This window comes from Malaya genurostris, chromosome 2, assembly GCF_030247185.1.
Source record: "Malaya genurostris strain Urasoe2022 chromosome 2, Malgen_1.1, whole genome shotgun sequence".
Classification (NCBI taxonomy): Eukaryota; Metazoa; Arthropoda; class Insecta; order Diptera; family Culicidae; genus Malaya; species Malaya genurostris.
In genome coordinates this window covers 51,318,953-51,336,671 of record NC_080571.1, presented here as the reverse complement: position 1 = coordinate 51,336,671, position 17,719 = coordinate 51,318,953, and the positions used below count along the sequence as shown (strand labels likewise).

General features: G+C 37.4%; 1 protein-coding gene across 11 annotated transcripts in view; it reads left to right on the top strand.

Moving 5' to 3' along the window:
- The window catches only part of LOC131431197 (phospholipid-transporting ATPase ID), a 133,292-nt gene extending 125,168 nt beyond the window's left edge, over positions 1–8,124 (top strand). For 10 of the 11 annotated variants that reach the window (XM_058596776.1, XM_058596775.1, XM_058596770.1 and 7 more), the window contains 11 exons: positions 40–213; positions 264–540; positions 603–755; positions 827–1,019; positions 5,977–6,266; positions 6,334–6,557; positions 6,618–6,843; positions 6,905–7,008; positions 7,075–7,323; positions 7,387–7,506; positions 7,571–8,124. In XM_058596776.1, coding sequence (XP_058452759.1) covers positions 40–213; positions 264–540; positions 603–755; positions 827–1,019; positions 5,977–6,266; positions 6,334–6,557; positions 6,618–6,843; positions 6,905–7,008; positions 7,075–7,323; positions 7,387–7,506; positions 7,571–7,891 — 2,331 coding nt within the window. In that variant the 3' untranslated portion in view covers positions 7,892–8,124. The remainder of the gene's footprint in view (positions 1–39; positions 214–263; positions 541–602; positions 756–826; positions 1,020–5,976; positions 6,267–6,333; positions 6,558–6,617; positions 6,844–6,904; positions 7,009–7,074; positions 7,324–7,386; positions 7,507–7,570) is intronic. The other variant, XM_058596773.1, reaches the window with a different exon arrangement.
- Positions 8,125–17,719: the final 9,595 nt, after the last annotated feature.

Sequence of the window (17,719 nt, the reverse complement as noted above, 5' to 3'; positions counted from 1 at the left end):
TATGCTTATTTACCCACTCGTTACCGTGTTTGCTTTCAGGAATATGAACTGTTGAGTATTTTAGATTTTAATAATGTTAGGAAGCGAATGTCGGTGATATTACGGCGGAATGATACCATAATATTGTACTGCAAAGGGGCCGACAGTGTGATATATGATAGGTTAGGTAACAATCAGCAGGACCTGAAAACGAGAACACAGGAGCATTTAAATGTAGGTTAATGCTATATTGCTTCATCGCCATTCAATCCATTTTTTTCCAGAAATTCGCCGGCGAAGGTCTCCGTACCTTGGTGCTAGCTGAACGACGACTGACCAAAGAGTTCTTCGATTCCTGGCTCCTACGACAAAGAGAAGCTGCCTTATCACTAGACGGTAGAGAAGATAAGTTAGGTGCAATCTACGACGAAATTGAGTGTGACATGCAACTGATCGGTGTGACGGCGATCGAGGACAAGCTGCAGGACGGCGTGCCGCAGACGATCGCGAATCTGCAGATGGCCGGCATCAAGATTTGGGTTTTGACAGGAGATAAACAGGGTAAGCGCGATCGAGGAAATAAGTCTGCCTCGAAATACGCTTTATCAGCATATTTTTTCCAGAAACGGCTATCAACATCGGTTACTCCTGTCAGCTACTCACGGATGATATGGTTGACGTATTCATAATCGATGGACTCACAAGATCGGAAGTTGAACAGCAGCTACGCAAGTACATGGAAACGTTACGCATTGTAAACACCTACCAACCAACGAGTAAGTGGTAGTTTATTGCTTTTCTATGATTTACACATGAATCAATTGTCCCTTCGATTTTCCACCGACAGCTTTACCGAAGCCATCCTTCAACCAGTCTAGCGAACTGACGGGTATGACGGCCAACGGTGGCAATACCCGTAGCTCCGGTCCAATAATCGAAATCCAGAATTCATCGCCTCCGTCGGTATCGGTGGTGACTTTTAGGTGGGATAATAGACATAGATATACGAGTATAGGAGGAAGCGAGGAGGCGTCGGACAGGTACAAACAGAAACTAAACCTCACGGGAATAAATTGTATCTCCGAGCACTGAGGCGGAATCGATAGTCAAACCGGATCAACCCGTTGCAAAAACCGAACCGCTTAAAATTTTCCTACTCGCTGTACTGGGTTTTGGCACTATGGAGCTATGGAGCTGTCATCTCATTGTTTCAGATGTTGTTTAATTTGGGCTCTCATCCTGCAACACAATTCATCATTTCCATCAACATTCAATAACTAGCGAACTAAATCGAGTCACAAATTATGTGTTGAATGCAAGTGCACCCTTTTATCTTTTCTGTTTCCAATTTAACATTTGAATCATAGACTTGTCCATATATAAACGTAGAAACATCGCATGCTATTTATACTACAAAAAAAAGTTTGTCATAAGCTTAGTGAAATGTTTCATCTTTTTTTTTGCTATAGTATTAGTCAATTATTCACATTTCTGATTTTAAAATACTTTTAATGTCTATCTTCAAATTGTAGCGTGGAATTCATTTAACGCGTTTTCTTAAATTTTTAAACAATCGCTTCATTCATATAACACCGTTCCACTGGGAAGATTATACTTTCCAAACAGGAAACACGTAAAATTAGATTATTATGAAATATATACCGAAAATAATTAGGGATTGTTCAGTTCGATTTGAACCGTTGAACAGGTCCCGTCAATATTAACGCAACAACACAGTTTCACCAATATTTGTATTACGGTAAAGGGTGGAACGATCTAAACTGTTCATACATAATTGAGAGATGGTCGGGTATTTGATCCCGAGACCCAACCCAAACCTAAACCCGACTGTTTTGAATCGGGTTCGGGTTTAGAACAAAATGGTCGGATTCAAGATCGTGCATTCACTGTAATTAAACTAGCGCCATATATTTGTTACGCCCGGGACTTTCAGGTCATGTGTTAGATAGCCGTATAGTCCACCAAACAGGCAAGCCGTGAAATCTGGAAATATTAAAATGTCAATTGCATTTTTCCAAGCATCATTGCAGGATTCTGGTCAGAGCTCTGACTGGACATTGCAAACTCAACCATCACATGGCTACTGTTCAGCGTGCTGAGTATTATTTTTGTGATTTGTGTAAGTGCGACTGCGTACTTGGTGTAGCTGTCCCGCATTGACGCAACTACATATCCGGGTTTTTGGTTCTTCATTCATGGTTGAATCTGTGTATGGTGAGCTAAAATAAAAGGATATTCTATCGTTTCTCACCCAAGGAGCCACAGTCAGAGGAATTCAACGTTCTTTCTGAAGTGAATGAATCATTTCTGTATTAACCTTAAATAGGTTTTAGCAGATTGTTTGACATCCCTAATGGGTTGCCGGGTTTACTTCGGTTCATACATATTGTGAATCGTTATGCATTCTTCCAGGAAAGCAAAATTGTGTCGCTTTTTTAAAATCTCTAAATCATCTCGGGAGTTGAAGGTTTAACTTAATGTGCATTTTGGCACCTGCAGATCGTTCAGCATCCTCACCCACTTCACATTTTCCTTTCATGTTTCTTTTATCCTTTCCTTCCCATCTGGGAATTTATGGCCCTTATTACCGTTCTCACTTCCACTTTCACATTCACTTCATTTACATGTCACTTCACTTGATTTCACCCAAGTATGGCTTTTATCGTATCAAAGAACGTTCACTGGCAACTCTTCAACGATTGAATCAGTGCCATCAAAGAGAAACGGAAATCATCGCAACAACAAAAACCTGGCATGGCTCATTTAACATAGAATCGACACCAGTGCGAGAGCGAATTTCTCTCGATGACATTTCTGAGAATCAAAGGTTAGCACGCTGCTGTGGGGATCCTCTCTGAAGCAACAAACGGTCGCTTATTCTCGTTTCGCGATCCGATTCTATACAGCGAGTTAATAATTGCGATAGAATCATTTTACTATTGCCGCTTATTCTAACTATGTGCATATAACCTTTGTATAAGTTGTGTCTATGAAAATGTCTGTGAATGCTCCACACAAGGGTTTTGAAATATTGCAACCTAGTATGAGAATCATCAAGTTGAATCATCGATTCGATTTTCTGCGATAACTGTCAACTTACGATTCTCTCTTGGGAAATTCCACACAGCACCGATCATTATCAGACTGTTAATTTTTTTTAAGGGCGTGAAATACTCAGAGTATGAAGTGGAGCGAAGAAATATAGCAAAATTCTCTCACGGTTCATTCATTGAGAGACTCGAGTTCTTGTAGCATCTTCTACCGGATTGAAAATGTTGTATACAATATAGATAGCAATATAGCAGCTTCTGTCAAATTATCGGCAATCACCAACACTGATTTCACCTATTGCCAGTATCACACATAGTGAAGTGATCACTGTGGTGGAAAAAACTAATTTTTTAAACCAAATGTTGGTGGCGTGATGTTCATAATGACATCAAGTTAATTCAAGTAATAACTTTTGTCTCTGAAGCGACTTCCGTAATAAGGACCTACATTCGCTTCACTTGATTCCCACCGTGAAGTCATACTCATAATAAGGGTCATAGTCACTTCACTTTGTTTTCATCGTGTAGTGACACCGGTAATAAGGGCCGATAAGAAGCCATGACAAGGCACAAATCCCCAAATAACTAGCGGAGCCAATTAGTTCTGATTTCTGATTACTGGAGTAAAATGAACATGATAGCGTTTCATGCGGTCCTTCTAAATATTGACCATTTTATCCAAATAATACTTTGGGGTAACTCTATCATGCCTTCTATAAATCCACTTTTCTCCACTGTGCAACGGTTCAACGTATTGGACCAACGAAGGACTTTCGTTTGACGTTTTTTTCTTAGGGGCTTTTTGTGACAAAGTCTACAAGATTTAAAAGTTTCATTGAAACCTAAGTAGGTGCTGCCTAGAGTGCCTATCACCAGAGTGATGACAGCAGTTCGTTTAGAATGACAGCTTTGTTCCAAACCAGCAAACGACCTGTCAAATACAATGTGAAGTTAACGATACTGCCAACATTTCGGATTGAATGTTTTGAATTGTTGCCAACATTACAAATGAGGAGTCGTTACTCTGGTTATAGGCACTCTAGTGCTGCCAACATTTGTTTGAGTTGGTGCTAAATTCGTCTTTTTAATTTATTTCTCACGGTAGTGCGTGACAATTGATTTTTTTTTTACTTTCAAGAAAACTTTATTTTGAAGTAATGGATCAGTTTATGCTTGTAATTAGTCGATGTATTCATAGTAAACTAGTCACCCTTATTCTGAATAACGACGTATTGATTTTTCTATTGTATTTCATTTGTATTCTGAATAACGCTAGCAAAATCAAAGGTAACTAGGATTCGATCGAACAATATTGGATCCAAAAATCGATTAGGTTTTTTTACCGTCACTGTTAACCTCAATCGAATGAACACATTTTGACAGTCCAGCAGTACTGTTTGTAAACAGAGATTTTTTGTTTGTCTGTTGACAATTTGGATGAGACCATTTACGGGGCATATCGCCTATGTAGAGTTGTTCACGATTGGATACGGTTTGTTTTTGAGATTTATTAAATACAAGTGATTAGTTGCAAAGTGTAAAGATGATTGTTCAAGACGTGTTCTTCGATTTTTGTTTGAGCTTTTTTGTTCCAGATAATTGTGAAAGATCACAAAAACACTCATTTTTCAGAGCTATTTTCGATAAGACTCGGAAAATCCTCCGAATTTTCCAGCCATTTTCTCCCTGTAGATAGATAAAAGTATTTCAAAGGTCTGTATGTTTTTGGTTTTGTCAAATTTTTCAAAATTTCCATCGAAAATTTCCTAAAACCACCCTCGCGCATGGTACTTGGACGATGGCCTTAAACAAAATCGAGGAACATATCTCAAACAATCATATTGCCACTTCAAAACTAGCCACTTTTATTCAATGAATCTTTGAAACGAGCCGTATCGAATCGTTAACAAATGTTTTTAAACTCTATTTAGGCGATATGGACCGTGAACTATACAAACTATGTGCTCTGCACCACCTGTTTATATCACATTGCTGGAAAAGCACAATTAACGCCACCTTAATCAACAAATCTCACTTTGAGCAATCATACATTGTGGCAGTCACTAATAAAGAATAATAATTACATCAATTGTCAAGATTATGCAAACCGTTGTTCGAAATGAAGAAACGAAAACCCTATTAAGAAGAGAAGCTCTCATTAAACTGATAGCTACATTTTCAATTCAATAACAGTTATTCAAAATATTATCCACCTTGAAATATTACACAGCCTTTGTATATATGTGTGCATGTTTATGCAAACTGTAGATTTGTTCCATAAATATATGAGTGGCTGAATGCAAAAACTGTATGAGTGCAACTGGTTTCGGAAATTGTTGAATGTAAAAACCGAACTTGTGTTTTGCTATGACATGATCGTTTACAGGTACGTTTAGTGCAAAAACCGGACAAAAATGCTTAAATACAAAAACCAAAACAGCCTACTGTAACAAACAAGCAAATCATGCTTCATATTTTTATCCGGTTTTTGTATTAAAAGTTTTTTGTGTGGTTCTTACTCCAAAGATTTCTGCACTTCACAATACAAGTTAGATTTTTGAAATCAACATTTTTATTTATTCAATTCTAATATAAAGGGTTTTTCAAAACAAACTGGATAGCTTATCCAATTTTCGCATTCAATAGTTTCTATATTTTCGTTTCCGAATCACTAACTCAAAAGACCACAACTCACCATCGATCAATCAAAGCTCGCCCAAATTCCACTAGTACAGCTAAATTTTCACTCCAATCGAAATAGGTAGTTGATATCGCCAAACCCCTTCCTCATATACCAGTAAGTCGAACTTTAAGTGTATGTGTGTGTTTTCTGTAGAGTCCTCGTATCTATTGACAATTTTACAAGAAACGGAATCTCCCTGAATTTTTTTTTAAATAACCCTTAAACCTTGTACCTGTATTGTAGTGTAAATGCTAGCAACTATTCGGACACAGTAACGAAACCCGACTCATCACTAACCGACCAGGACGAAGGTGCGGGGGTGGCACTGGTCATTAACGGTCACTCGCTCGAGCACTGTCTGACCAGCGAGCTGGAAACCAAGTTCCTAGAGATCGCGTCGCACTGTCGGGCGGTCATCTGCTGTCGCGTTACGCCACTGCAGAAAGCGATGGTGGTCGAGTTGATCAAGAGGACCAAAGACGCAGTGACACTGGCCATCGGTGACGGTGCCAATGATGTTTCGATGATAAAAGGTAACGTGGTCGAAGTTGAAATTGAACCGTCCGTTTGTAACTGGTTTGTTTCATTGTCCATCCGTAGCGGCTCACATCGGCGTCGGTATTTCCGGCCAGGAAGGAATGCAAGCGGTGCTGGCCAGCGACTACTCGATAGCCCAGTTCAAGTTCCTCGAACGGCTACTGCTGGTGCATGGGCGCTGGTCCTATTATCGAATGTGTAAATTTCTGCGCTATTTTTTCTACAAAAACTTTGCATTCACGTTGTGCCATTTTTGGTATGCATTTTTCTGCGGTTTTAGTGCTCAGGTAAGGGTAAATGGTTTCCCGTAGATGACCGCTATATCTAACGACTTGCAAACTTCACAGACCGTGTTTGATCCAATGTTCATATCCGTGTATAACCTGTTTTACACCGCATTGCCAGTGCTAGCGTTGGGAATCGTCGAGCAGGACGTTTCAGACAAGAATAGTGTAGAGTATCCCAAGCTGTACACACCCGGAATCACCAATGCCTTATTCAACACGACCGAGTTCATCCGAAGTGTGCTTCATGGAATTTTTAGCTCACTGATACTGTTCCTTATACCTTATGGTAAGTTTTGTGCTTTTTGGCGGTTTGAAGGGATCAACCAAATTCAATCACTTGATTTCAGGTACCTACAAAGATGGAATCTCCCCCGATGGTTACGTACTTAACGATCATATGCTGCTGGGGTCGGTGGTAGCAACCATCCTAATTCTGGACAATACTGCCCAAGTAACATTTTGCTCTTATCTAGTTTGTTTTGTCTTATATTGAGTAATCTGTTCATCTTGTTAACAGATTGCCTTGGACACATCCTATTGGACCGTGGTTAACCACGTTATGATCTGGGGAAGTTTGCTGTGGTACTTTTTCTTAGATTACTTCTATAACTACGTGATCGGTGGTCCATATGTTGGTTCGTTAACGCAAGCCATGAAGGAAGCTACGTTTTGGTTCACCACCGTCTTGACCGTCATCGTGCTGATGGTACCGGTTTTGGCCTCGAGGTTCTACTTTGTCGATGTGTTCCCTAGCTTGTCGGATAAGGTGAGACTTAAATCATGACTGCGTTAAGGTGACGATCGCTTAAATATATCTATCTTCGAACAGATTCGCGTCAAACAACGACTGGCGCAACTCCGATCGAGACAAAGTAATGACGTCCTGCGGACTCCATCGGCTCGGCGTGCCAGAAGATCACTCCGATCCGGTTATGCGTTTGCCCATCAGGTACGTACTGAACCATCCTTTGTAGCACATTTCATCACGCTGATCACTACCCCAAAATTTGCAGGAAGGTTTCGGTCGCCTCATCACCTCCGGAAAGATCATGCGAAAACTTCCCCAGGACTTTGCCTTCCCACTGGGTTTGGGCAGTAAGAAGCAACAGCAACAATCGAACGCGGTCACGGATGGGGTAACGACCGGCAAAACCAACAATGTGACCAACGCCGCCAATGCCAATAATACTAGTAACAATAACAACTCGAACAATATTGCTATCGGTAGCAGTATTACGACCAACGGCAACCAGATCACAATGTTACCCGGAAGCTCGAATGGCGATTACAGCCCGCGAGCACCCTGCCAAGATCTGGACACTATCAATCTGTAGTAGGATCCGCCGTTAGCTTAGTGGATGCTTGTGAGTGAATGTGCGAATTGGTTGCCTGTGTACGAACATGTATTTCTGTTTTCTAGTGAATACAAGAACAAAAGTTACCTGTTTCAGTTAAGCTGATCTTAATTAGTTGTAATTAAATGAAGCGGATTTAGTTCCTGAGTTGAATCAATTTCGGGAAAAACAACAAAGTTTGGTGCATCGTGATTAATATAATTTTACTGATATTTGCATGTTATTTTTTACATTTCAAAAGAAAGCCTATGTGAACAAAAACGTTTGAATAGTACCGAAATTCTAAGGAGACCAAATTATGAAACAAAACACAAAATATGTTGACCTACGGATCTCTGTTAACATAGTCTAGATATCTTGACCGAGGAAGACCACATCTCGACATTTCATGCATTTCTAAGACATTCAAATTACAATTCTCGATTTCGGAATTCTCAATCTTCGGAATCTTTAAAAAGTCTCAAAGTCGATTTTTGTCAAAAAAAAATTTTTTTATATTAAGTGCATTTCATGCATTTTGAAGACATTAAGCATTAAAATTGACCCACATTGATCTATTTAAACCGCGCGCGTAAACCGAATCGGTAATTTTTTTCTTTCCAAGGCTGGTACAACATTTTCTTTGACATTTCTGTTAAGTTTGAGCGAGATATGTCAAATAGTGTGTGTTTGACAGCTATTTGTTTACAACACGAAAAAGTTGTCTGCCTATTTTTACTATGGAAAAAAATGAACAACGAGTTTGCTTGAAATTTTGTGTTTCAAATAGAATTTCGGCTACGGATTCATCAAAAATGTTGCAGAAGTGTTTTAGGGAGTCTACTTCATCGAGGACGCAAGTATCTGAATGGCATAAAGCATTCAGTGAGGGTCGTGAGATCGTAGAAAATTTGCCTCATGCTGCTAGCCCGTCCACCTCTGTCAACGACGATAACATCGAAAAAGTGAAAGAAATTGTGCTTGAAAACCATCGTTTTTGCAGTAGAGAGATTGCAGAGGATCTTGACATCTTTTATGGATCAACCCAGCACATTTAGGGAAATGTTTTGTGTATAAAACCCGTCGATGCCAAGCTCGTGCCGGAAGAATTGATTTTTTTGTCACATTCCAGCATGACTGTGGCTAAATTTTTGGTCAAACACGAAACAAAAGTCATCGCTCCTCAGCCACTGTATTCGCCAGATTTGACCCCCTGTGACTTTTTCCTATTTTCAGAACTAAAATATCCACTCCGTGGAACGCGCCATGACTCGATCGAGGACATAAAAAGTAATTCACTGAAGGAACTGAAGGTCATCCAGGCCGAGGCCTATGGCAAGTGTATGGAAAAATGGATTGACCACTGAAATGTCTGTATTGGTTTTAAAAAGAGCCTGTTTTGAAAGTACTAAATGTACTAAAATCTAAAAAAATTGTTCTACTTTTCTCATAGAGACAGGCTATGCAATCACTGTGAAAACCGACTTTTCAACTGAGGTCCGGAGGAACGAAAGTCATATACCATTCGATTCAGCTCCACTAACTGAGGAAATATCTGTGTGTGTTTGTGTGTCTATATGTGTATGTATGTAACAAAAATAGGTAGTCACTTTTTCTCGAAGAAAGCTGAACCGATTTTCACAAACTTAAATTCAAAAGAAAGGTCTTATAGTTCCATAGTCTGCAATTGATTTTTTTATGATTTGATTTTCGGTTTCGGAGTGATAGGTAAATATGTGAAAACTAAGTAATAAATATACACTAATTTTTCTCAGAAATGGCATAACCGATTTCCACAAACTAAGATTCAAACGAAAGGTCTTGAAATTATATAAAATTTTCTAGAACATTTTATCCGGACTCGACTTTCGGTTTCCGAACTAGAGTGCGATAATTGGGAAGATTTCCAATTCATGAGTATTTTTTTCACAAACGATGGCAAAAACAAGGACAAAACTCATAAAACTGACTGATAAATTCTTCTAGTTTCCAGAACTTATTAGTATGTGGGCATATAAACTTGATTCGGCACTAATATTTACCCATTTCCTGTTCCGTAAGCACCGAAGGTAGTAAAAAAACTCCAAAAGTAGAACTCACTTCGATTTCTCAGCGATGCTTCACAAATCTTGATATCAATTGAAGCTCATATTATCTCAAAAGCTACTGTGAAATTTCATCCGGATCTGACTTCCGGTTCCACAATTACAGGGCGATGAAAGTCAAAGCTTTCAAACCGCCATACAACAAGACGATACAAAACCAGTACGCACCGGTTCGAGCTGACACAACTCACCTTTACAAACAATGCACACAGCAGGCTTTGTTAAATTTAGTACACGTTATAAATAAAACGTAAACAACACCTAAGTTCATTACTTACTCACTTTTCTCAGCTATAGCGTGATCGATTTTCACGAACTTAGGTGCAAATTCCGAAATGACAGGGTGAAGAATGTTGAAAAATGTATAGCGTCACTTTAAGCGGTGAAGCCAAAAACGTGAAAAAAATTCTAAGCTGGGCTCAAAACTATTCCAACCGTTAGTCATCGTTAGTAGGCGGCCTATCAAACTAATTCGGCCTGGTTCCCGATTTTCGATTCCGGAAGCATCGAAAATAGTATTTGAATAATCAAAAATGACTATTTGCTCAGAGACGGTTTGGCCTATTTTCATAAACTTAGGTTCAAGTAGAAAATTTTAGAATTAAAAATAAAATTCCAAAATTTCATTTGTATCCGACTTCCGGTTCCGGAACTACTGGGTTAAGCGTTACCAATTTTATAGTGACACCTAAAGCGACGAAGTGGAAAATGGAAAAGTTCTTTGCTGGGTTCCAATTTGTAGGTCATGGTTATTTCTGGCCGTACGAATCAACTTCGGCTATTCCGGTTCTTGAGATCAGGTTTCGAAAGTATTGGAAATAGTGATCAAAAACTGCAAAAAGGATCTACTTTTCTTCAAGATGGCAAAATCGATTTTTACAAACTTATAGATTCAAAAGGAAAAGTCTTGCATATAGATAAAAAATATATGGAATTTCATAATGATATCGTATGGTTTTTAGCCACAGGACTATCGTATGCAAATTTTAGGTCCGCCTTGTGAAGCTTAGAATATTGGAATTCCAATAAAAAGCCTTATGAAATTCATACGATATTTTTAGGAACACTGTGCGAAATTTCTGTGACAAACTTCTCTCATATACTGTGGAATTCAATAGTTGTTCGTACGAAAACTATAACAGTGATAGATGAGATGTATGTTGCAGAGTCATAAACATTATAATAAAGGTATAGATTTCATATCAATCTTTTGAAATGGTGATTTTGGTGACTCTTGATGCATCTTAAGGTTTTCCATATGATTTTCACTACTCATTTTACCTGAGTGTACGGCTCTATACAGAATCCCTGAATTCGTTAGTGATTTTTTTTTTTTTTTTAATAACTATTTATTGGAATATGAGTTAAAATTAAATTATTAGGATTTAAATTGGGTGTTCAGCCACAAGTGGTGACTTTTCAGCCCTGTTATATATATATATATATATATATATATATATATATATATATATATATATATATATATATATATATATATATATATATATATATATATATATATATATATATATATATATATATATATATATATATATATATATATATATATATATATATATATATATATATGATTTGGTTATTACCATGAAGACATCATTTGCTTCCGCAATTCTGAGATTTTTGTGTAGGGAAAATTCTAAACCTACTTGTATTGTGTAATGGGGAAAAGGAACTTATATACTAACTTACTAACTAATACAGAGAGCGAATCGATTCAATTGAAGATTGCATCGATTTTTGTCGGAATTTGCTTATAATATTATGTGACATTACATCTAATGGTTCTATATTTGTGAGTCTGTGTAACTCATTTGTACTAAACCAGGGAGGACGCTACAGAAACATTTTCAGAATTTTATTCTGAATCCTTTGAAGCGTTTTCTTCCTGGTGGAACAACAGCTTGACCAAATTGGTACCGCATAAAGCATGGCTGGTCTGAAAATTTGTTTATAAATTAACAATTTGTTTTTTAGACAGAGCTTAGAATTTCTGTTTATAAGAGGATATAAACATTTAATATATTTATTACACTTTGCCTGGATTCCTTCAATGTGATCCTTGAAAGTGAGTTTTTTGTCATACGTTAAACCTAAGTATTTAGCTTGATCAGACCATGTCAATTCCAAGCCATTCAATTTGAGAATGTGATTATTGTTTGGTTTAAGAAAAGAAGCTCTTGGCTTGTGAGGAAAGATAATTAATTGCGTTTTTGCTGCATTTGGTTTAATTTTCCATTTTGACAGATAATCACTGAAAATATTTAAACTTCTTTGTAGGCGACTGCAGATCACTCTTAGATTTCTACCTGTGGCTAACAGACTTGTGTCGTCACAGAATAACGATTTCTGACAACCAACGGGTAGATTTGGAAGATCAGAAGTGAAAATATTATACAAGATTGGAGCTACGCTCGAACCCTGCGGAACACCGGCTTGTACGGGTAGCAATTCAGATTTACAATTCTGATAGCTAACCTGAAGAGTACGATCAGTTAAATAATTTTGAATCATTTTGATCAAATAAATAGGAAACTGGAAATCAGACATTTTTGCTATTAAACCTTTGTGCCAAACACTGTCGAATGCTTTTTCTATGTCTAGAAGAGCAACTCCAGTGGATAACCCAGAAGATTTATTTGCTTTTATCATGTTCGTTACTCTAACAAGTTGATGAGTAGTTGAATGTTCATGACGAAATCCAAACTGCTCTGGTAAAAAAATTGAATTCTCATTTATATGAGTCATCATTCTCAACAAGATAATTTTTTCAAAAAGTTTACTGATAGAAGAAAGTAAGCTAATTGGTCGATAACTTGATGTTTCTGCTGGGTTTTTATCAGGTTTCAGGATAGGAATTACTTTAGCGTTTTTCCATCTTTTTGGGAAGTAAGCTAATGAAAAACACTTGTTGAAAATTTTAACCAGGAGTCTCAAGGCAACATCGGGAAGATTTTTAATAAGAATATTAAAAATTCCATCATTACCAGGAGCCTTCATGTTTTTGAGTTTCCTAATAATTGATTTAATTTCATCAAAATTCGTCTCAATAATGTCATCGTGTGATAACACTTGGGTTGAAATATGATCATATTTCAGTGAGACTTCATTTTCAATAGGACTCACAACGTTTAAATTAAAATTGTGGACACTCTCGAACTGCTGAGCTAGTTTTTGAGCTTTTTCACCATTTGTAAGAAGTATTTGATTTCCTTCCTTGAGAGCAGGAATTGGTTTCTGAGGTTTCTTAAGAACCTTGGAAAGTTTCCAGAAAGGTTTAGAATATGGTTTAATTTGTTCAACTTCTTTAGCGAAATTTTCATTTCGCAAGAGAGTAAATCTATGTTTAATTTCTTTTTGTAAATCCTTAACTATGTTTTTCATAGCAGGATCACGAGAACGTTGATATTGTCGTCGACGAACATTCTTCAACCGAATGAGCAGTTGAAGATTGTCATCGATGATAGGAGAATTTAATTTAGTTTGAGCTTTGGGAACTGAAAGATTTCTAGCTTCGATAATATAATGATTCAAATTATCAATTGCTGTGTCGATGTCCGCAGAATTTTCTAAAATAGTTTCATGATCCACATGATTTTCAATGTGAGATCTGTAATCCAACCAATTAGCTCTATGATAGTTGAAAATAGAACTAATTGGATTAATTATAGCTTCGTTGGAAAGTCTGAATGTTACAGGAAGATGATCTGAGTCAAAGTCAGCATGTGTAATCGGTTCACTACAAATGTGACTTTGATCTGTTAGAACCAGATCAATTGTAGACGGGTTTTTCACTGAAGAGAAACAAGTCGGATTACTGGGATGAAGAACTGTGAAGTAACCAGCTGAGAGTTGATTATGAAGTATTTTACCATTACTGTTATTTTGTCTACAATTCCACTGGACATGCTTAGCATTTAAGTCCCCTATTACGAAAAATTTCGATCGATATCTTGTAAGTTTTTGCAAATCGCCTTTAAAGAAATTTAATTGTTCGCCGGTGCATTGGAATGGCAAATATGCTCCAGCGATGAAATAAATTCCATGAATGGTTTCAACTTCGATTCCCAAGCTTTCAATAACTTTAGTATTGAAAGAAGGTAAAATTCGATGTTTAATTTGCCGTTGGACAAAAATGGCAACTCCACCACCCATTCCAGTAAACCTGTCAAATCGATGAACCACATAATGTGGATTACTTTTCAATTTTACATTTGGTTTAAGAAAAGTTTCTGTCACAATGGCAATATGAATTTTGTGAACTTTGAGAAAATTATAAAATTCATCTTCACTCGATTTCAAAGATCGAGCGTTCCAATTTAAAATATTCAAATAATTATTTAACATCACTGTTAAATTTTAAATTCATTATAATATTATTTGCAAATTTCCATCCGATTTGAAATGCTTCAAAAAGTGATGAAGTCGAATTCATTTGGATGATCATTTGTAAAAGTTGATCTTGTAGGTAGATCATTTTATTTTCAGTTATATCGCCTAAATCGACTTCATTTAAAGAAGCGAATGGCATTGAAGGAATATTTGTAGGTAGACTGCCATTAGAAGAAGGTGATTTGGCCGGTCTACCTATTAATAAATTGTTTTCGTTAAAAGAAGAACTGCAAGGCGGTCCTGTGTTTTGATTATTTACATTAGAAGAAATAGGTGATAGATTTCTACCTAATATACCAGCATAACTGACATTAGAAGAAGATGATGACAAGGTCGATCTACCTGTCAATAAATTGTTTTCGTTAGAAGACGAATTGACAGGCGTACCTGTTTTTTGTTTCGAAGAAATCAGTGCCTTAAAAGAATTAGGCGTGGCATTTGTAACGGTTTTTTGATTTTCAGGTATGTTCTGTAAATTTAAGGTCGTTGATTTGACTTGTTGTCGAAGCGAACGAGCGTTTAAAATTTTTTCCCTGACAGGACATTTCAAATAATTGGATTTATGATTTCCATTGCAATTTGAACATGAAAATTTATCAGTGGTTTCATTCATTGGACAAACGTCTTTCGAATGCGATTTACCACAATTCAAACACCGTATATCCATATGACAATTTTTGGTTCCATGACCGAAGCCTTGGCAACGACGACATTGCGTTAAGTTTGCAATACGATTATGCCGTTTATAATGTTCCCAATGAATTTTAATGTGGGAAATGAAACGTACTTTTTCTAAAGTTTTCAAATTGTTTACATCACTTCGATTGAAGTGTATTAGGTAAAGTTCATGGGAAATTCCAGAGCGTGGTTTAGAAGTACCATTCGCTCTTTTTTTCATAAGTATTACTTGGGAAGGGGCAAAACAAAGCAATTCTTTTAATTCATTTTTAATTTCATCAATACTTTGATCATTTGATAATCCTTTCAAGACAGCCTTGAAGGGTCTGTCTGATTTTATATCATATGAATAAAATTTATGAAGTTTCTCGGACAAATATCGAATAAGACGTTCGTAATCTTCCAATCCATCCACCAAGACTCGACATTCTCCTCTTCGTCCGATTTGAAATGAGACTTTTACTTCCGGGAGAAAAGTAGAAAGCTCAGTACGGAATGCTTTGAAGTCGGAAATCATCACCGTCACTGGTGGCATAGATTGTTGTTTCTTCCCAGAACGACAAGCGTCCATTTTGGGAATTTTTGAAGAATTTTCTTCTATGTCGCTACAATCGGATTCAGGAAGAATTTCGTAAATATTGTTAGACGGCATAGGATCAACGGAAGGGAAATCCGTACGTTGTCTTTTATTTTTACATTCAGATTCTATAAGATCGTGAATGTTATTAGAAAAATGTTGAATAACGGATTGTGATTTATTCCGTATTGAATTATTTTTAGCCTTAGGCTTGTTGCCTTTCCGGTTGGACGCAGGCATTTTTGAAATTAATGAAATTTTAAATTAAATTAACTAGGCCAAATTAGTCTTCGATTAGACTCCTAGCTAGCCTTAAAAAAGGCTGATTAATTTCTTAGTCACTCTAATATCACTCTTTGTATCACTTAGTCACTCTAATATCACTCTTTGTATCACTTAGTCACTTAGTTAGTGATTCAGGTAGCCTTGAAAAAGACTGAAGCCTTGAATCAATGAAACTCTAGGTAGCCAGAAAAAACATTCCAGGAGCCAAGAGCTATACGCGTGCGGTGCGAACGACTGTTCAACACCGACTGATTCGTTAGTGATTAATACTTCCAGTTCCGATACTATAGGGTGTTTTGATTCGTAGATTTTTTTTAGATTACGTTCTTTATTTCTTTATTTTTTAATTTAGGTATAATCAACAGACACAATATGGTACTAATGATAATTTCTAGTAATATATAAAAAATTTCCAAGTATCCTACTGCGTGATAGAATGAAGTCAAATCCTGATGAAACGCGGTTGAATGATCTCTGCAAGCCAATAATAGCATTGTTAGCACCCTAGTTAGTTCGTCGTAAAGGAAGTCGAAGAAATGCACTGTTGCGAAGAGCCCGGGGTCGGACGTTGATATTAATTTCGCGGAGCAAAGCAGGGCAGTTAATCCTATCGGTCAGAACATCTGCTATCAATAAAGCACGTGCAACATCTCGACGAACTTGTAGTGTATCGAGACCGATTAATAACCCGCGACTTTCGTAGCTTGGTAGTTGGTGAGGATTGTTCCACGGTCAGCGCCGTAGGGCGAAGCGAATGAATCTGCGTTGTATCGATTCGATTCTAGGAGCTCCGTTTATGTAGTGAGGGTTCCAAACGACAGAACAGTACTCCAAGGACGAACGAACAAGCGAGCAAAACAGAGATTTTAAACAGTGCACGTCTGTAAAATGTTTAGCCATCCTCATAACAAATCCTAGGTTGCGAGAAGCTTTAGAAACGATATAGCTGATGTGTTGCTTGAATGTCAGTTGCTCATCGAGAAAGACACCAAGGTCTTTAACACACGTCGTTCTGACTATCGGGGATCCTTCCAGAAAGTAATCAAAATAAAATGGCTCTTTCTTTTTCGAGAACGTGATGGTCGAGCATTTGTCAGGATTCAATTTCATACGGTTTACTTTACACCACTCGGCGAAGCTCAACAACTGTCGTTGAAGAAAACCTACATCTTCTGGGCTTCGAATGTAATAGTAGATCTTAACGTCATCGGCAAACGATAGACGAGGGCCCTCTAGAGTAAAGTTGACGTCGTTGAAATACAGTAAAAATATTAAAGGCCCGAGATGGCTACCCTGCGGAATTCCGGACGAAGCGATAAACTTATTGGAAACGTGATCGCCGATTTTCACTGCTAAACGACGATCTATAAGATATGACTGCAGCCACCAAAGGATGTTAGAGCCGAATTCAAGTCTTTCCAATTTAGCAATTGTTATATTGTGGTTTATTATATCAAAGGCAGCAGAGAGATCGGTGTAAATAGCGTCTGTTTGTAAACCTTTTGACATACCATCAGTCACGCAGCAAATGAATGACAATAGGTTGGTGGTTGTGGAGCGCTTAGGCATAAAACCATGTTGAGTGTCAACAATATATTGCTTGCAGTGGTTGAAAATTGGTGCCAGAATAACCCTTAAAACAGTTTAGGAACTGCACTAAGCGATGTGATGCCACGGTAATTGTTCACGTCTTTTTTGTCACCTTTCTAATACACTGGGAACATAAAAGATTTCCATAAGTTGGGAAAAACTTCTTTAGAGAGTGACATCCGA